Source organism: Lampetra fluviatilis, chromosome 21 (genome assembly GCF_964198595.1).
Source record: "Lampetra fluviatilis chromosome 21, kcLamFluv1.1, whole genome shotgun sequence".
NCBI classification, from domain to species: Eukaryota; Metazoa; Chordata; class Hyperoartia; order Petromyzontiformes; family Petromyzontidae; genus Lampetra; species Lampetra fluviatilis.
This window is the reverse complement of record NC_136295.1, coordinates 11,718,406-11,733,467: the sequence shown is the minus strand read 5'-3', so window position 1 is coordinate 11,733,467 and position 15,062 is coordinate 11,718,406. Positions and strand designations below refer to the sequence as shown.

The 15,062-nt window shown below is 51.5% G+C and overlaps 1 protein-coding gene across 5 annotated transcripts in view; it reads left to right on the top strand.

The window, feature by feature from the left end:
* Positions 1 to 696: 696 nt before the first annotated feature.
* The window catches only part of LOC144938244 (cyclic AMP-dependent transcription factor ATF-7-like), a 22,308-nt gene continuing 7,942 nt past the window's right edge, over positions 697 to 15,062 (top strand). The window contains exons 1-9 of one of the 5 annotated variants that reach the window (XM_078866089.1): positions 711 to 746; positions 1,589 to 1,724; positions 5,796 to 5,901; positions 7,185 to 7,281; positions 9,152 to 9,501; positions 9,944 to 10,072; positions 10,885 to 11,087; positions 12,040 to 12,187; positions 13,458 to 13,565. In XM_078866089.1, coding sequence (XP_078722215.1) covers positions 5,854 to 5,901; positions 7,185 to 7,281; positions 9,152 to 9,501; positions 9,944 to 10,072; positions 10,885 to 11,087; positions 12,040 to 12,187; positions 13,458 to 13,565 — 1,083 coding nt within the window. In that variant the 5' untranslated portion in view covers positions 711 to 746; positions 1,589 to 1,724; positions 5,796 to 5,853. Of the gene's footprint in view, positions 747 to 1,259; positions 1,725 to 5,795; positions 5,902 to 7,184; positions 7,282 to 9,151; positions 9,502 to 9,943; positions 10,073 to 10,884; positions 11,088 to 12,039; positions 12,188 to 13,457; positions 13,566 to 15,062 lie in introns of those variants that run through there. The other 4 variants (XM_078866085.1, XM_078866086.1, XM_078866090.1 and 1 more) reach the window with 4 other exon arrangements.

Here is a 15,062-nt window from a genome sequence, read left to right as displayed (position 1 = left end):
ACATCTCGTCTCAAGTCGGCCAATAGTTAAACTCACGTCGTCTCCCCCGCACCTCCGATTAGCGCGGTTGGCTACGCACGGTGCAAAAGAAGTTCCACATACTCTACACGGATGAAGACCAAGCCATATTTCATGGTCCTCCATCGAGTACTGGGACATGAGTTTATTTAGTCTCCGTGTTGGGCGTATTCGAGTGCACGTTCTCTCCCGTGGCTGCCCATTAAACTCGTCAACACTCATCATGCCTTCCAGCCATGACACGTCCTGCCCAAGCCCACGTGTCAACGCGACCACTCTAAACTGCGCGTTATATAATCCAAGCGTTCCTCTCTCATGTCTAATTAATTCCAAGCATGCCGCTCCAGAGTTTTTCGATGTATTATTTTCCCCCCTCCGATGTTCCACGTTTAGGCCGCACGTCGTCGCCGACTAACACGTTGGTTGCGTGTTGACGTCGCGTCTGCGTAATTACGTTGAACTTTTCATGTGACGTCATGTCGGCGGCGTCCCCGCCCCCCCACCATTGTCATCGTGCCGTGATGTCACCACCGCATGTGCGCGGCGTGTTTACGTGACGTCACGCAGGCGTGTTATTTACGTGACGTCACGCAGGCGTGTTATTTACTTGACGTCACGCAGACGTGTTATTTACCAGACGTCATCAGCCGCGCGTGACGTCATGCGACCGCTGTCCCCCCCCCACACACACACCGGGCAGGAGGAGGAGGCGGCGGCGGCTCTAAGCGGTGAGTTCCCCGCGACTTCTCCCTCCACCTCATCCACGCTCGCCTCAACAAACAAACAAAACCCCTTCGCGTCCAGCCGTGAATGTGCTTTGTGACGAGCATCGTTGGAGGTGGTGGGTGGGTGGGTGGGGGTGGAAGACGCGGGGTCTACCCCCCCCACCTACCCCCCCCCCACCTACCCCCCCCCCCCGCCTACCCCCCGCCTACCCCCCCCCCCACCTATTCCCCCTCACCCCCCGCCAACTCACCCTCCCCTACCCCCCTCACCCCCCACCTACCTCCTCACCCCCCACCTACCTCCTCACCCCCCCACCTACCCCCCCTCACCCCCCCCTACCCCCCCTCACCCCCCCCTACCCCCCCTCACCCCCCACCTACCCCCTCACCCCCACCTACCCCCCCCCTCACCCCCCCTACCCCCCCTCACCCCCCCACCTCACCCCCCCCTCGTGCGTCCCGCGCGGAACGTCCGAGGCGGGGCCCGTCATGGCGGCGGGGGGGGGGTTAGATTCTCCAGTCCGCTTCGGCCACTCGTAGGGCGAACTTGCGCCCGCCTCGTTGTACCCCCCCCCCCCAGCGGAGCGCACGTGACGGGCCGCGCCCAATCACGCGAGCTCCGTGGCGGCCGAGGCTTCGCCTATGCGCGCTACGGATTGTAAAGCGAGGGCCCAGACAGCCAAGCCGCCGGGCCACCCCCTGTTACAGAGGCAGTGAACCCCCCCGCCGACGCCGCTGCGACCGGCTGACATAGGTGGATTCACGACACCTGGGACCCCGCAGGCGATGAGGGACCCGCTGTGAGAGACCCTGGGGGGATTCCGGTCCCGCGAGACCGCTTGCAGGCACTAGGCGAACCCGCAGAGCCGCGGGCGTCGAGACTCGAGGTGCCCCCCCCGTATTACTCGGGACCCCAAACATCGCGGGGACCCTCGGAGGCGCCTTTTGAAAGATTCCCGACACCGGAGACGCCACGACCAGGTATCGCAGCCATCGCAATTCCAGGGACTCCCTACGCCGTTGACTCTTGAGGGACGCCTTTAACAATCGGAACGCCCCGACATTGTGATCCTCAGATCCACGGTATACCCTGGCTCCAGGCACCCCTGTATGTAGGCACCAACAGGACCCCGTGCCCTCAATTACCCCCCGTCTATGGATACAATTAGATGTGTTTTATACCACAGGAACCACCGACACTTAACATTAGGAACCCTGTGATCTGGGATACCAATCGCTATAAACAAGGAATCCAGAAGCAGATGCCACGGCCTCTTAGAGACCGCGATCACGAAGGACCCCTGACTCTAAGGGGACGACGTCTCTTAAAATCCCTGATATCAGAGACCCCTGGACCATGGATGCTGGTCTCCAAACTCGAGACCCCAACTCCTTATACGGCACCACAGGGACCCCTTGACACCTGGGATTGTTGATCCTTGGGGGGACGTCTTCGCTATGGGATTTCTGGTCATCGGGACACTTGTCTCCAGGGACCCCTATCCCTAGAGATCCCTGACATCCCTGCCTCTCCTCCTCCCCGTCTCTTACATTCCCATACTCAGTGTTGCGAAGTATCACGGCCTGGTATTGCATATTCATTCACTGTCAACTCTTATTTTTCGTGCACAATTGGTGTTGTTTGATGGCTGCGGTGCTTCGTGATGGGCGACAGAGGGGAGTGCGTCAAATGATGTGTTGTACTTCGCTTCTATGCTCCCCTGTCTTCACCAATTCGTGTTGAGCTGCAAGATGAAGTATGCCCAATCTGCGTGACGTGGGTAGGTCCTCATCCAGCAGTGGACTAATGAAGGGCTTTACGTGTGTACATGGTCATTACAAAGCCCTATCCATGACGAACACGCGTAGGTGACTGGTTGATCGCGGTGTTACTCCCAACTGGGTGTTATGATTGGCAATTTGTGGCAGAGTTTGTGACCTGTGGAGGTGGTGTTTGCCTTGTAGCTGAGGACGGTGGTACACACACGCGCGCATATCTGATGTACATGGACATAGCAAGTGTGTACGCATAGTTATATTGTGTGCACACAAGGCTGTGTGTGAGGCCAGTGTAACTTAATCTGCGATGCCAACTTTACGATGCAGATTAACCCAGGAGAGGTGCATCAAGAAGGGCCCCGCTACGTTGGGATGTTTGGAAAAGTTATGATGAATTTGTGTTTTTGACAATGTGTCAGGAAACTGAAGAACCTGGAGAAAACCCACCACACACCGACACAGCACTGCCATCTCCTGATCACACCTTGCATACCAAGCCAATAACACATTGTATTCCTGGTGGTATCCGATTCAATTAATAACCAGACTCAAATCTGCTTAGCTTGCGAGATCTGTATGACATCACTTGCATTTTTAGTGAGCTGATCTATGCTGGGCAAATAGCATGTGCCTATAATCCAGTGTTTTGGAGGTGAGGGTTTGTGAATCATGCAGAGAATGGTGAAACACATCTGCAGCACGGCTAAGTGGCCAAAAATAATAAAGAAAGTGGGTCTGTGAATCTGTATGTGAAGAGCTTTGAGCGTTAATCTTCTCGTATGCGTAATTGGTTTTCTCCGGGTACTCCAGTTTCCACCCACACAAAGCAATATGTTCCTTAAACCTAAATTCGCCAAATATCACAATGTAGCCGGTCCCTTCTAAAAAGTTTTGGGAATCAGTGAGGCTTTCCTGGATATATAAAAGACATTGTTATTATTACATAATTTAGTAGATGGTTCATAGTTATGCCACTCCAAACTGTCTTTGTCAGCCTCTGGCATGAACTTAGAACAAGGATTCCTAGCGGTGCTTTATTCACCTCTAGGCAAACACGCTGCTGAGAAAGGAATTGGCCAAACATTCCAAAGCTGAAAAAACTTTTTATTTGAAGACTTTTCTGGATTAATAAATGACATTGTCATTCATTTTGTGCATTGTGACATATATATGCATTATATGGTGTATGGTTATATATTTGGTTTTTATATAAGGCATTGTCACATTTTTGTTCACATATAGAATGTATAAATAATATAAATGTTCAGGCTTTTGTCAGTCCACCGCTGGAGGTCTCCCAGCGCCTTTCCCTTTATAGGTTTTATTTTTACCATACTTCTCCACGCTGGTCAGTGTGGGCTGGAGATGATGGGGGAGATGCCCAGGATGTCAGCTGTGGAAGGATAAAATTGTACGACTCTCACACAAACATTTTAATAACTAAGAGTGGATTAAACGTGTTACTGAATGGGTTATCTAGACTAAGAGAATGGCTGAATTGAATCTGCAGACGAAGACTTGATTAACATTCCACAGGTTGTCATCTATTAGACTAAAGACTATAACTAAACACATGAATAAATATACTGAAGGTCAAAATACTTCTTGCTGATTAATTCTCTTTACTACTTGACGCTGCAAATCTCTCCGATTGTCTATATTTTATTTCAAGAAACGTGTTTCCTCTTATCCATTACAAAATTGATAAGGTCTGTTTTTTGCTCACCACCTGACGTTCTGGGCCTTAGAGCCATTGTATTCAGCAACTATTTTAAAACAAAGAAGAATATCATCTCGACTGCCTGGGTGGCAACCAAAACATGCAGATACCCAGGGCCTAGTAGTGAAAGGATATGAACCGCTCTTCGTTAAAATCGTCTGCTCTTGATGTACGGTGTTGTTTGCAAATGTCTGGCATAGACCACATCACTCTAAATGTAACCCTTCTCATCGGATCTCTGAAGATAAGCAGATTTGAGCCTGGTTAGTACTTGAATGGGAGACTGCCTGGGAATGCCAGGTGGTGTAGGCTTTGCCTGCAAGGTGTGATAATAAGATGGCAGTCGCTCACTGTGTGGTGGATTTTCTCCGGGTTCTCCAGTTTCTTCCCACATTTTGTCAAGCACAAATGAATGGACTTAGCCAAACATCCCAATGTGGCAGGACACTCTTGAGACTCGGTGAGGCTGCCCTGGGTTAATTGTCATCACATCGGCATCACAGATAAAGTTATGTTGGCCGCACAGCCTTGTGTGCGCCCACTCTCTCAGCGTACGCACGTGCTTTGCCCATTTGCACTTGCCCTGTGTGTGTGCCGCTCTCATCGGCTCAGGGTGAACACCACCTCCACCGCGGCTCTTTAATTCCTGGGTCACAAACTCCGTGGCCGTTTATTGTGTCTCTACAATTGCGTGAGAGGGGAGCAAAGTCGAAACTTGGACCTGGCCGCGTGCTGTCTATTTTTTCTTTAAACCCCTGGTTATTTTTTATTATTGAAGGCATTTCCCCCTCTTTCCTCCCCCGTCAGTGTATCGTCAGGGAAACGAAGTAATTTAAATTTACAACCCATGCTGCTAGCAGTGTGTCGCAGAATGTATCCTGGGAGCTGATGTCACTTTTGATAAATTTATTCTAACGCTCACGATATTGGTCATGCAAAGATCTGTTGTGCTCACAGTGTATGTTCATTTTATGCTGATTCTGCGTTAAGGCTAATGGAGGGAACGAGGCTGTGCAAATGAGACGGAAATAAACGAGAATTGTTACAAATGAGACGGTCAACACGAGACAACAACAGAGGGGATTCTTGAATTGAATCGCCATCAAAATGAATTAAAATAAATCCAATGGCAGGATGCCCTGGGCATCGTGCCACTTACGTTTTGTTGGCAAGATGTGTGTCGGTTATTGCAGAGGTCTGGTTTATTATTAATGCTGTGATTCCACTGGTATACCGAGGAAAGTTTTTTTGCGTCTCATGAGTCTTTTTCAGGATAGTGCCGCCAAGTTTTAGCAGTTGAGGAGTGATGATTGCTCCGAGTTTCCACATTTTTGCAAATTAGGACCATGGTCCCGGCACATAATGGCTTACTCTTGCGATTGATGTCACAGGATCTTTTAACAGTCGCTGCGAGGCAGGATGGTGTGTGATTTTTTTGCAGTTAATACACTTGCAGTATTAAGCAGGGGGGGCCACTGGATTCTAACTGTAAACCTCCGCAGCAAGCAGCGAATGATTTGGCGGTGGCCCATGTGGTTGTTGTGTGATACAAGGCCCCCTCTGCTCGTGCTTGGTGTGCACATGGCAGGAGAGTGAAGTCCGCACGGCATCATGGGAGACGACAAGCCATTCGTGTGCACGGCTCCAGGGTGCGGGCAGGTGAGCGGGCATGCTCACCACCTCCGCGTTCGCCACACCACGCTCGCCACGCAACACTTACCACCACCCTCGCTATACCGCATACCGCAGAAACTGCAACCGCGTTCACCGCACCGCCCTTGCCATAATCACCGCGCTCGCCATGCTTACCGCGCAATCTTTCATCACGCCACACTCATTGCACCGCTGACACCACATCACAACACCTTAACCACGGCAACCACGTCACCCAATACACACTGCGCCATAGAAATTACAGCAGGACACCCACACGCACTGAAAAGCTCCAGGAATGTCACATCACACAGACATAAGACACGCTGTCTGAGATAGATGTGTGTATCTATCCATGAAACAGACACACTGGCCCATGAGAATAAGATGGATACCTGTCCGTCACACGTGATACTCGTAGGGCACAGTGGTAACACTCGTGCCTCACAGCAAGACACTTCTGGGTTTGATTCCTGACCCTGCGCCTTTCCTTGTGGAGTTTGTACGTTCTCTTCACGGTTCTGCCTGGGTTTTCCCCAGGCCCTCCTTTTTCCTCCCATAGTCAAAGCAAACGATGCAATGCAACCGATATTGGCCAAACATCCCAATGCTTTAACATTACTGACAGCAGCAGCAGCAACATCGTCCTCTACTGCAACTTGACAGGACCCTCCTGAAGTCTTGAGACTCAATGAGGCTTTGCTGGTAAACAAGTGTAACAATAATGACTGTGATATAGACACACAATGTCTGTGAGACACACCTGTAAGACAGACATCTGTCCTTGAGACAGATAAAGATTTCGATTTAAAGCTTTCGTGACTGCAGGGATTCATCTTCTTGGTTCTTTCGGTAAAGTCACGTAGAATTGAAACAATAAAATAATAAAAATAAAACATAATAAAATAATTCTCACGACGTTTCGGCCACAACGCAAGTATCCGTCCTCAGGTGGAGAACAGGTCTGTCGAGAAGACATTCAGACTCTGTCTCCTCGACAGACATGTTCTCCACCTGAGGACGGCTACTTGCGTTGTGGCCGAAACGTCGTGAGAATTATTTTATTATGTTTTATTTTTATTATTTTATTGTTTCAATTCTACGTGACTTTACCGAAAGAACCAAGAAGACAGATAAAGATTTCATTGTGAGAAAGACGCACCTGATTGTGGGACAGAGGCCCACCTGCCTGTGAAATACTGAGATGCACCTGCCAATGAGAATGAGACACAGAGACACACCACCTGTCCCCCCACTCCCCCCCACCGTCTCCCCCCACCCGCCCACAGCGCTTCACGAATGAGGACCACCTGGCCGTGCACCGACACAAGCACGAGATGACGCTCAAGCTGGGGCCCATGCGCAGTGACAGTGTCATCGTCGCCGGTCAGACTCTCGCGCACACACACACACACACGTGTGAGTGAAGAGGGGGGGGGGGTGTGAGTGTGAAGAGGTGGGGGGGTGAGTGTGAAGAGGGGGGGTGAAGAGGGTGGTGTGAGTATGAAGAGGGGGGGTGAGGGTGAAGGGGGGGGGTGAAGAGGGGGGTGTGAGGGTGAGGGGGGTGAGTGTGAAGAGGGGGGGTGAGTGTGAAGAGGGGGGGGTGTGAGTGTGAAGAGGGGGGGTGAGTGTGAAGGGGGGGGGGTGAGTGTGAAGGGGGGGGGGTGAGTGTGAAGAGGGGGGGGTGAGTGTGAAGAGGGGGGGTGAAGAGGGTGGTGTGAGTATGAAGAGGGGGGGTGAGGGTGAAGGGGGGGGGTGAAGAGGGGGGTGTGAGGGTGAAGGGGGGGTGAGTGTGAAGAGGGGGGGTGAGTGTGAAGAGGGGGGGGTGTGAGTGTGAAGAGGGGGGGTGAGTGTGAAGGGGGGGGGGTGAGTGTGAAGGGGGGGGGGTGAGTGTGAAGAGGGGGGTGTGAGTGTGAAGAGGGGGGTGATGAGGGGGGGGTGTGAGTGTGAAGAGGGGGGGGTGAGTGTGAAGGGAAGTCGTAGTGCAGTGGTTTGTGCGCTGCGCTATGAAACTGGCGGCAGTGGTGTCGTGGTTAACGCGTTTAGACCTGAATTCGATTCCTGCTCGTGGCCAACGTCAGTGATATCTGAACTGGTTCTTTGCTTCCCACGAGCACGGGGGAGACAAAGGTGGCCGGTCGTGGTTCTTGCCACACCATCTCCTCTCTAGCGCTGTGCTTACCTTCAAAAGCACTTGCCCCAATGGCCTGTGTAGTCTATATGGGTGATCTTTGTCTTTGAAAGGGTAGGAGTGTGTGTTGTGTCTGGCACGTGGAGGGATGCATTGGAAATGGAGGTGTGTTTTGCCGTGCCTGCTGCGCATTGCCATGCGTGTTGTATGTTGGCATGTGTGGCATGTATGTGTATATGCGTGCACGGTGTGCGTCTAGCCATGAAGAACGTGTGAACGTAGAGGCATGTTTGGACTTGCACCGTGTGATGCGTGTTGGTGAACACGCCACTCATCCCCTCCGCACGTGAATCCTCCACATTTCTCCCGGCTCCTTGGCACCCTTTGGCTCACTCCCGACGTGCGCGCGCTCTGCCCGGCTGTTGCCTGGGATCAGTGCCAATGCTCGCCCTCTCGCTCGGCACGAAAAGTGGAGTTCCCACCGCGAGGCGGAGGGAGAGGAACGGCGCTTGCCGGGGCTAAAATTAGACCGCCGTTGCGGGAGTGAGAGTGAAGCCCCTACTTGCGTGCCGTGTGTGGCAACACTGAAAGCCGGGAATCATGCGTTGCTCGAATTATCCTACGGACCTGTAAGTTGCATGCCACGGTGGCGAGATAACTACCTCGCCTGGTATACAGGAGGTCGTGGGTTCGATCCTGACCCTGACGCCTGTATATTCGGAGTTTGCATGTTCTCCCCGTGGTCGCGTGGATTTTTCTCCAAGTCCTCCGGTTTTTCCCTCCACATTTAGAAACATCCGTTTAAGAGTATTTGGCTGCTATAAATTTCCACACAATAAGCCACTTTGTTGAGCTATCATTTGTAGCCATGTCGCTTCTGAAAAAGCGCTATACAGCTCAGTGGGCCTTACCTGGTAAAATTAAATCAATTGTATGTTGAAAGAAGTTCAACATACATACATACAATCCTCCTAGCTCAATATCATTTACCGCATTCGCGACACGTTGTTTCACGCGCGCCAGCATTGTCGCTCGTATATTACTCTTTTAAAAAACGCGTGAGTCTACGTGCTCACTGCCGCTCGTTTTTGTATTCACGTCCGTGTGTTCGTGCCGCCGTCTCAGACCAGACCCCGACGCCGACGCGCTTCCTGAAGAACTGCGAGGACGTGGGGCTCTTCCACGAGCTCACCGGCTCCTTCGAGCACGACCTCAAGAAGACTCCGGCCGGCGAGGTCGACACGCCCGACGTCCCGGCCGCCCGCCACGCCTCCTCGCTCGCTCCGCCACCGCCGCTACCAAGGGGAGGCGACACCGGTGGGGGTGGCGGTGGTGGAGGCGGTGGAGGTGGTGGAGGCGGTGGAGGTGGTGGAGGCAGTGGTGAGAACAAAGATGATGCCCATGACGGGAGGAGAGAGATGCTCGCGGCGACCAGAGAGGAGGAACGGAACGCCCGGCAGAAGGTGCGTGCGTGGGTGAGTTTGTGTGTGTGTGTGGAGGTGATCGCAAACAGCACTTGACCCAACAATCTGTTAAGGCTATACGGGGGATTTTTGTCTTTGTGGAGGAGCATGGGAAGGAGGATGAAGAGGAGGTAATGGCTCTGCCCCATGTGTCCTTTGAATTGGGGGTGGAGATAAATGTTAAATTGAGATGCGTGTATCTTGTGTAGAGTTGTTATGTCTTTATCAGACGTCTCTTCTCTTGGCTCGAGGTTTCCTGTCTTCTGAACACGTGTGTGTGTGTCTTCACTCCAATTCTCGTGCCTTTTACAGATATGCGTGTCTCTTGTAAATGTCTCACCTCTTCTCGTCGTGTCTGCGTCTCCACTGGACATGTCTAGCGTAGACGTTTGCCTGTCTTTTCACTCGATGTCTCTCTTTCTTTCTTAACTAGTTGTATATCTCCCTTCTCCAGATTTCTCTGGGCGTGTGCGAGGGAGGAGGGGGCTTGGGGCCCCCCAGGGAGCCAGCTCCCCCGGACGGCCCTGCCCCTCCCCTGCCCGCCCCTCCTTTCCGGCAGGACGGCCCCGGCAGCAATAACAAGGTGAGTGGTCGAGACCTGTGGTGCAGGGAGACCTGGGCGTCTCCTTGTGTTCTCCATATGTGGTGGCGAGATGTTAACTACCTCGCCTGGTATACAGGAGGTCGTGGGGTTCGATCCAGACCCTGACGCCTGCTGTATATTTGGAGTTTGCGTGTCTCTCTCCCCCGTGATCGCTTGAATTTTTCTCCGGGTACTCCTGTTTTTCTCTACACGTTTAAAAACATGTGTTTTCAGTATAAATTTGCATGTGATAAGCCACTTAATTGGGCTATTATTTGGGGCCAGGTCACTTCTGAAAAAGAACTATATAGCTCAGTGGGCCTTTCGTGGTAAAATTCAAATAGTTTAGTTTAATATGTATTCCCCATGAACGACTTGTTACGCGAGAGGGCAGCTAATCCTAATGGACGGAGTCACATGACACATACATTACCCTCACAGAATCAGGATCTTTATTTAGACTGGAGGATTAAACCGACAAGCTATGAAGGTCTTTTACACAGATGTTCAGTCGGAGGTAGATCAGAATGTTACAACAACAATACAAAAACCGATAGGAGTGCAAAGTATAGGAAAGTTAAGTACGAATTGCTAAAGTATACCAATTCCTACCGATTTTCAACAATAAATGCAAGCTAGGGCAAAGCAGCAAAGCAACAACAACGGTCTCAGACCACAGCAAGACAACACACAGCCTGAACCAGTCATCAAACCTCCTAACCATCACAACTCACCACTCATCTGCATGTCGCGGTGTCTACGTGCCCCCCCCCCCCCCCGTCTCCCTGTCCTCGGTGTCCCTGCGCGCCCAGGAGCCCGTGTGTGCCGCCCCTCCCCGCAAGCTGCCGGCCCCACCGCCGGTGCCCGCGGCACGGCCCTCTTCGCTGCACCTGCTGTCCCGCGGAGACACCAGCACCACGGGGGCCGGAGCCGGCTCCATCATCCCCCAGACTCTGGACTCTCCCACCGCCGTGTCCGTCATCACGCAGGCCCCGCCCTCCAACCGGCATATGGGGTCAGGCCCCGCTCCTACCCTCGCATCTCCGCTACCCTCTCCTCCCCTACGCTGCACTCCGCTACCCGCCACTCCACTCCACTCTTCTCTCAGCCATTCTCCTCCACCACATCCCGTTCATTTCCGCTATCCTCTCCCTTCTACTCCTCACCCCTCCATTCTCCTCCCCTCTACTCCCCTCTCCTCTTCTTTCCCCGCCTCCCTTCTGCTCCCCTCCGATGCCCTCCATTTTCCTCCGCTCTCCGTCACTTCACTCCCCCGGCTACCCTCTTCGAGAGACAAACGGTACAGACGAGACACAATGAACAAGACTGGACAAACGAGGTAGTGCAAATGAGGCAGAGAATAATCGTTTTTACGATTTCATCGCTACCCCCCAAAGCATTACCTAAGCGCGGAGTTGCGGGGGAGGTTACTCGTTACGTTCCAGATCGACGTAGAGAATTCAAGATATCGGTCGAGGTAGAATGTCCTCACAGGAGGGCGGTGACGAAAGCCGAGCATTCGCGCGTTCACCAACTGTTCGAGTTTCTTCGGCTCGAGCCAGGCAGGCCACCCTGTTTAATACTGCAGCTGTACGAACCGTAAAGACACACGCGCTGTCGGCTTCACAGTGGATGTTACAGATCTCACGGCGTTTGGACAAAAGAGTAGGGGCCACGCACGCGTGCCGGCATCACGGTCGCAGAGTTGTCCGGCGTGATCACACCGCACGGCAACATCGGCCACTGCCGGCAGATTGAACGCCCGCTTGCAGGCCGCCCTGCTGCAGTCAGCTTGCACCTCGCAGGGACCCTTGCCAACGGGGGGGGGGGGGGGGAATTCCCCGAGATGTAATTCACGGGGGGCGTGGTACAATTATCACGTGACGATGATGACGACGAGAAAGTGGCGAGAGGGGTGGTGGGGGGGGTTTGACGTTGTTGATCCTGTTCCCCCCCCCCCAACCCAGGCCTCCCCTGCCAGGCCCCGTGCCCATGTACATGCAGCTGTCCAACGGCCAGCCGCTGCCCATGGGCTTCCCGGGGCCTCCGTCCAGCTCCCTGGCCCTGTCTCCAGGGCAGGGGCCCCCACACCTCCCTCCACCGCACTCCTCTGGGGTGAGTAGACACCAGCACATTCTGTGCGTTATTGTGGTGGTGGTGGTGGTGGTGGTGTTGTGTTGCGGTGGTGTGCTGTACACAACATTCTTGCTGTGCGTTCCGTTGTGGTGGTGTGACGGCCACTGTGGCGAGATGTTAACTCCCTCACCTGATATACATGAGGTCGTGGGTTCGATCACGACTCCGACGCCTGTATATTTGTGGATTTTTGTCCGGGTCCTTCGGTTTTTCCCTCCACATTTAGAAACATGCATTTAGAGCGTTTGACTGCTATACATTTCCGTGATAAGCCACTTTGTTGAGCTATGATTTGTGGCCAGGTCTCTTCTGAAAAAGGGCTACATAGCTCAGTGGGACATACCTGGTAAAATAAAAATTGTTTAGTATTTATAGGTGTTATCCTTGCCGTTTTATTGTTTTTATTACGGTTACTGAGTGCACAGTGGGGCAAATTAAGTGGTCCGCAACAAACGGCACTATGAAAGTGGCAATAGATAACACTTAACACGCAGGTTGAACTGAGTGCTGGGAAAAAAAAGAGATGCTGGGAGGAGGGAATTCCCAAGTCGAGCATTGAGAAGGCAAGAAGGAGAATGATGTGACCCGCAGTGTGGTGGTGGTGGTGGGTGAACACAGTGTGCATGAGATGGAAGTGTCCAGTCTGGTTGACCGAGTCTTCAGGAATCATCGAGTGACGTTCTTGGGACCAGTAACCATGGTAGCAGCGATAGAAGAGTGATAAGGAGGCGGCTGACCCCTGGCGGGCAAGTGACTTGAGTGGATCACTTGATAACATCGGATTGAAGCTTTCGTGACTGCAGAAATTACTGTACTCATTGTTTTTTTTCGGTAAAGTCACGTATGTAGAAACAAAATCAAATTTAACTAAATTAAAATAAATCACGACGTTTCGAACGCAACACAAGCGATCATCATCAGGTGGAAATGGGGCAAAAAAATACGTGGTCAACCAGGTTAGTGTCTGACTGTGTTGTTGGCCGACTGGTTTTGCATCACATTATGTTTATAAGGTTTACTGAGTTCTTGGATCACTTGAGTGATGAATCGTCATTCGACCTGACTACTGTGATCGTGTGTGCCGTGTCATGAACACACAACCCACACACACTCGCACACCGGTGTGTGAACCCTATCACAACGGCATGTGTACATATAACCTTTGTTCTCCGTGCTGTACTCCCTGGTACAACACGCACAAGTTTAACCCTTGCTCTGTGTGCGTCATCGCATCCTGGTTGTGTCGCAGATGTCGCGGCCGATGAACCTCGTGCCCAACATCCCGGGAATCCCGGGACCTCCCATGAACCACACGGGGCTGCCACCACTGCTACCCCCCCATTCGGAGGCTAAGATGGTACGTTCAACGTGCCCCACGTGTCCCCCCACGTGTCCCCCATGTGTCCCCCCCCCCACCTTCCCCCACCGGGTTAACGTCCCTGTTAATTGCGTGCAGTGCGAACATGTGTGTAGGGTTTGCGCTCTGCCTAGACCTCATCATCATCGTTGTCATCATAAAGGGCTTAATAAAACGTGTTGAGAAATATTTACACGTTATTACAACTATGGAAAAGGTTACACGAAGAAAGTACCAACATGCATTATTTATCCATAATACAGATGTTTTTTTTGGGGTTAGAGCGCGTAAATATATAAATGTGTCGTTAAACCCGCCGCCATTATTTAGAATGGGAGTCGCATAAGGTGATAACTCGCTTTTGTCAAAGTTTAAAGATGTTTTCCCTGAAAATGGGCTGGTGAAACAAATGCATAGAAGATTTGGAGAATATTTTAACCATCTCAGATTTGCTGGCGACACGGTCGTTATGGCGTGGCAACAAACGTGGCCGGGCGATGTCCTGACTACAATGTGTCTCGTACCAGCGTTTCCAGACGATTGTTAACAGCACTAGCCCAAAACGTCTATAAGTATACACTGGCGTTCTTTGTCATTGATGTGTAATCTGAGCCGTCCATAGACATCCTCCACTAAGCGATGAATGACACTTGTATTGTGTGTGCTTATGTACACAATCCCACCTGCGCTCGCCGCATTGTAGCCAATGCAGAGAGTTGTGTCAGTGCATTCCTGTGCATTCCTCTGGTAGATTTAAATTTACAATGAAGTGTCTACTAAACCCACCTCCACCCACACGGCCAATTAGCGAGGTGTGTCACATTGAACAAAGCATGCCAATTAGGTACCACTTCAATTTGTAGAAAAACTACAATTAGTTACCACTTCAATTAGTTACCACGTCAGCACGCCCGTCGGTGTGGAGAGCGAAGCCACAACATTTCCGACACACCATTGGAACCTCCTTTGCCAGTAACAAAATATGATAATTGTTTTTTTACCCTTTTCTGGCAACAAAACTGACACTTTTTTTTGGTCCAACACCATGTGAGACTAGGCTCTAAGGAAAGCTGTCTCGGGTGTTGACCAATCAATTTCAAGGACAGTGCATACATTATCAGAGTTGTATCTTAATTTTAGAACTTTCGTGACTGCAGGAATTATTATTTGTTTCTTTCGGTTAAGTCACGTCTAAAGATAAAATAATAAATTAAATTAAATAATAGAATACGACGTTTCGATTGCAACACAAGCAATCATCATCAGGTATAATGAAATAGCGACATAAAATCTAACCAGAAAACTATAGACAGACATATTAGCAGACAGATATCACCAAGATACATAGAGAGAGCAACACAGGTAACAGAGAGAGGTGGTCGTCTCTGTGGGGTGGCCTTAAATAGACAGAGGAGGGCGGACGCAGAGAGAGGGAGGGGGGTTAGAGAAAAAAATAGCATATCAATGAGTGGACAACAAAACGTGGTGCTGCAAATG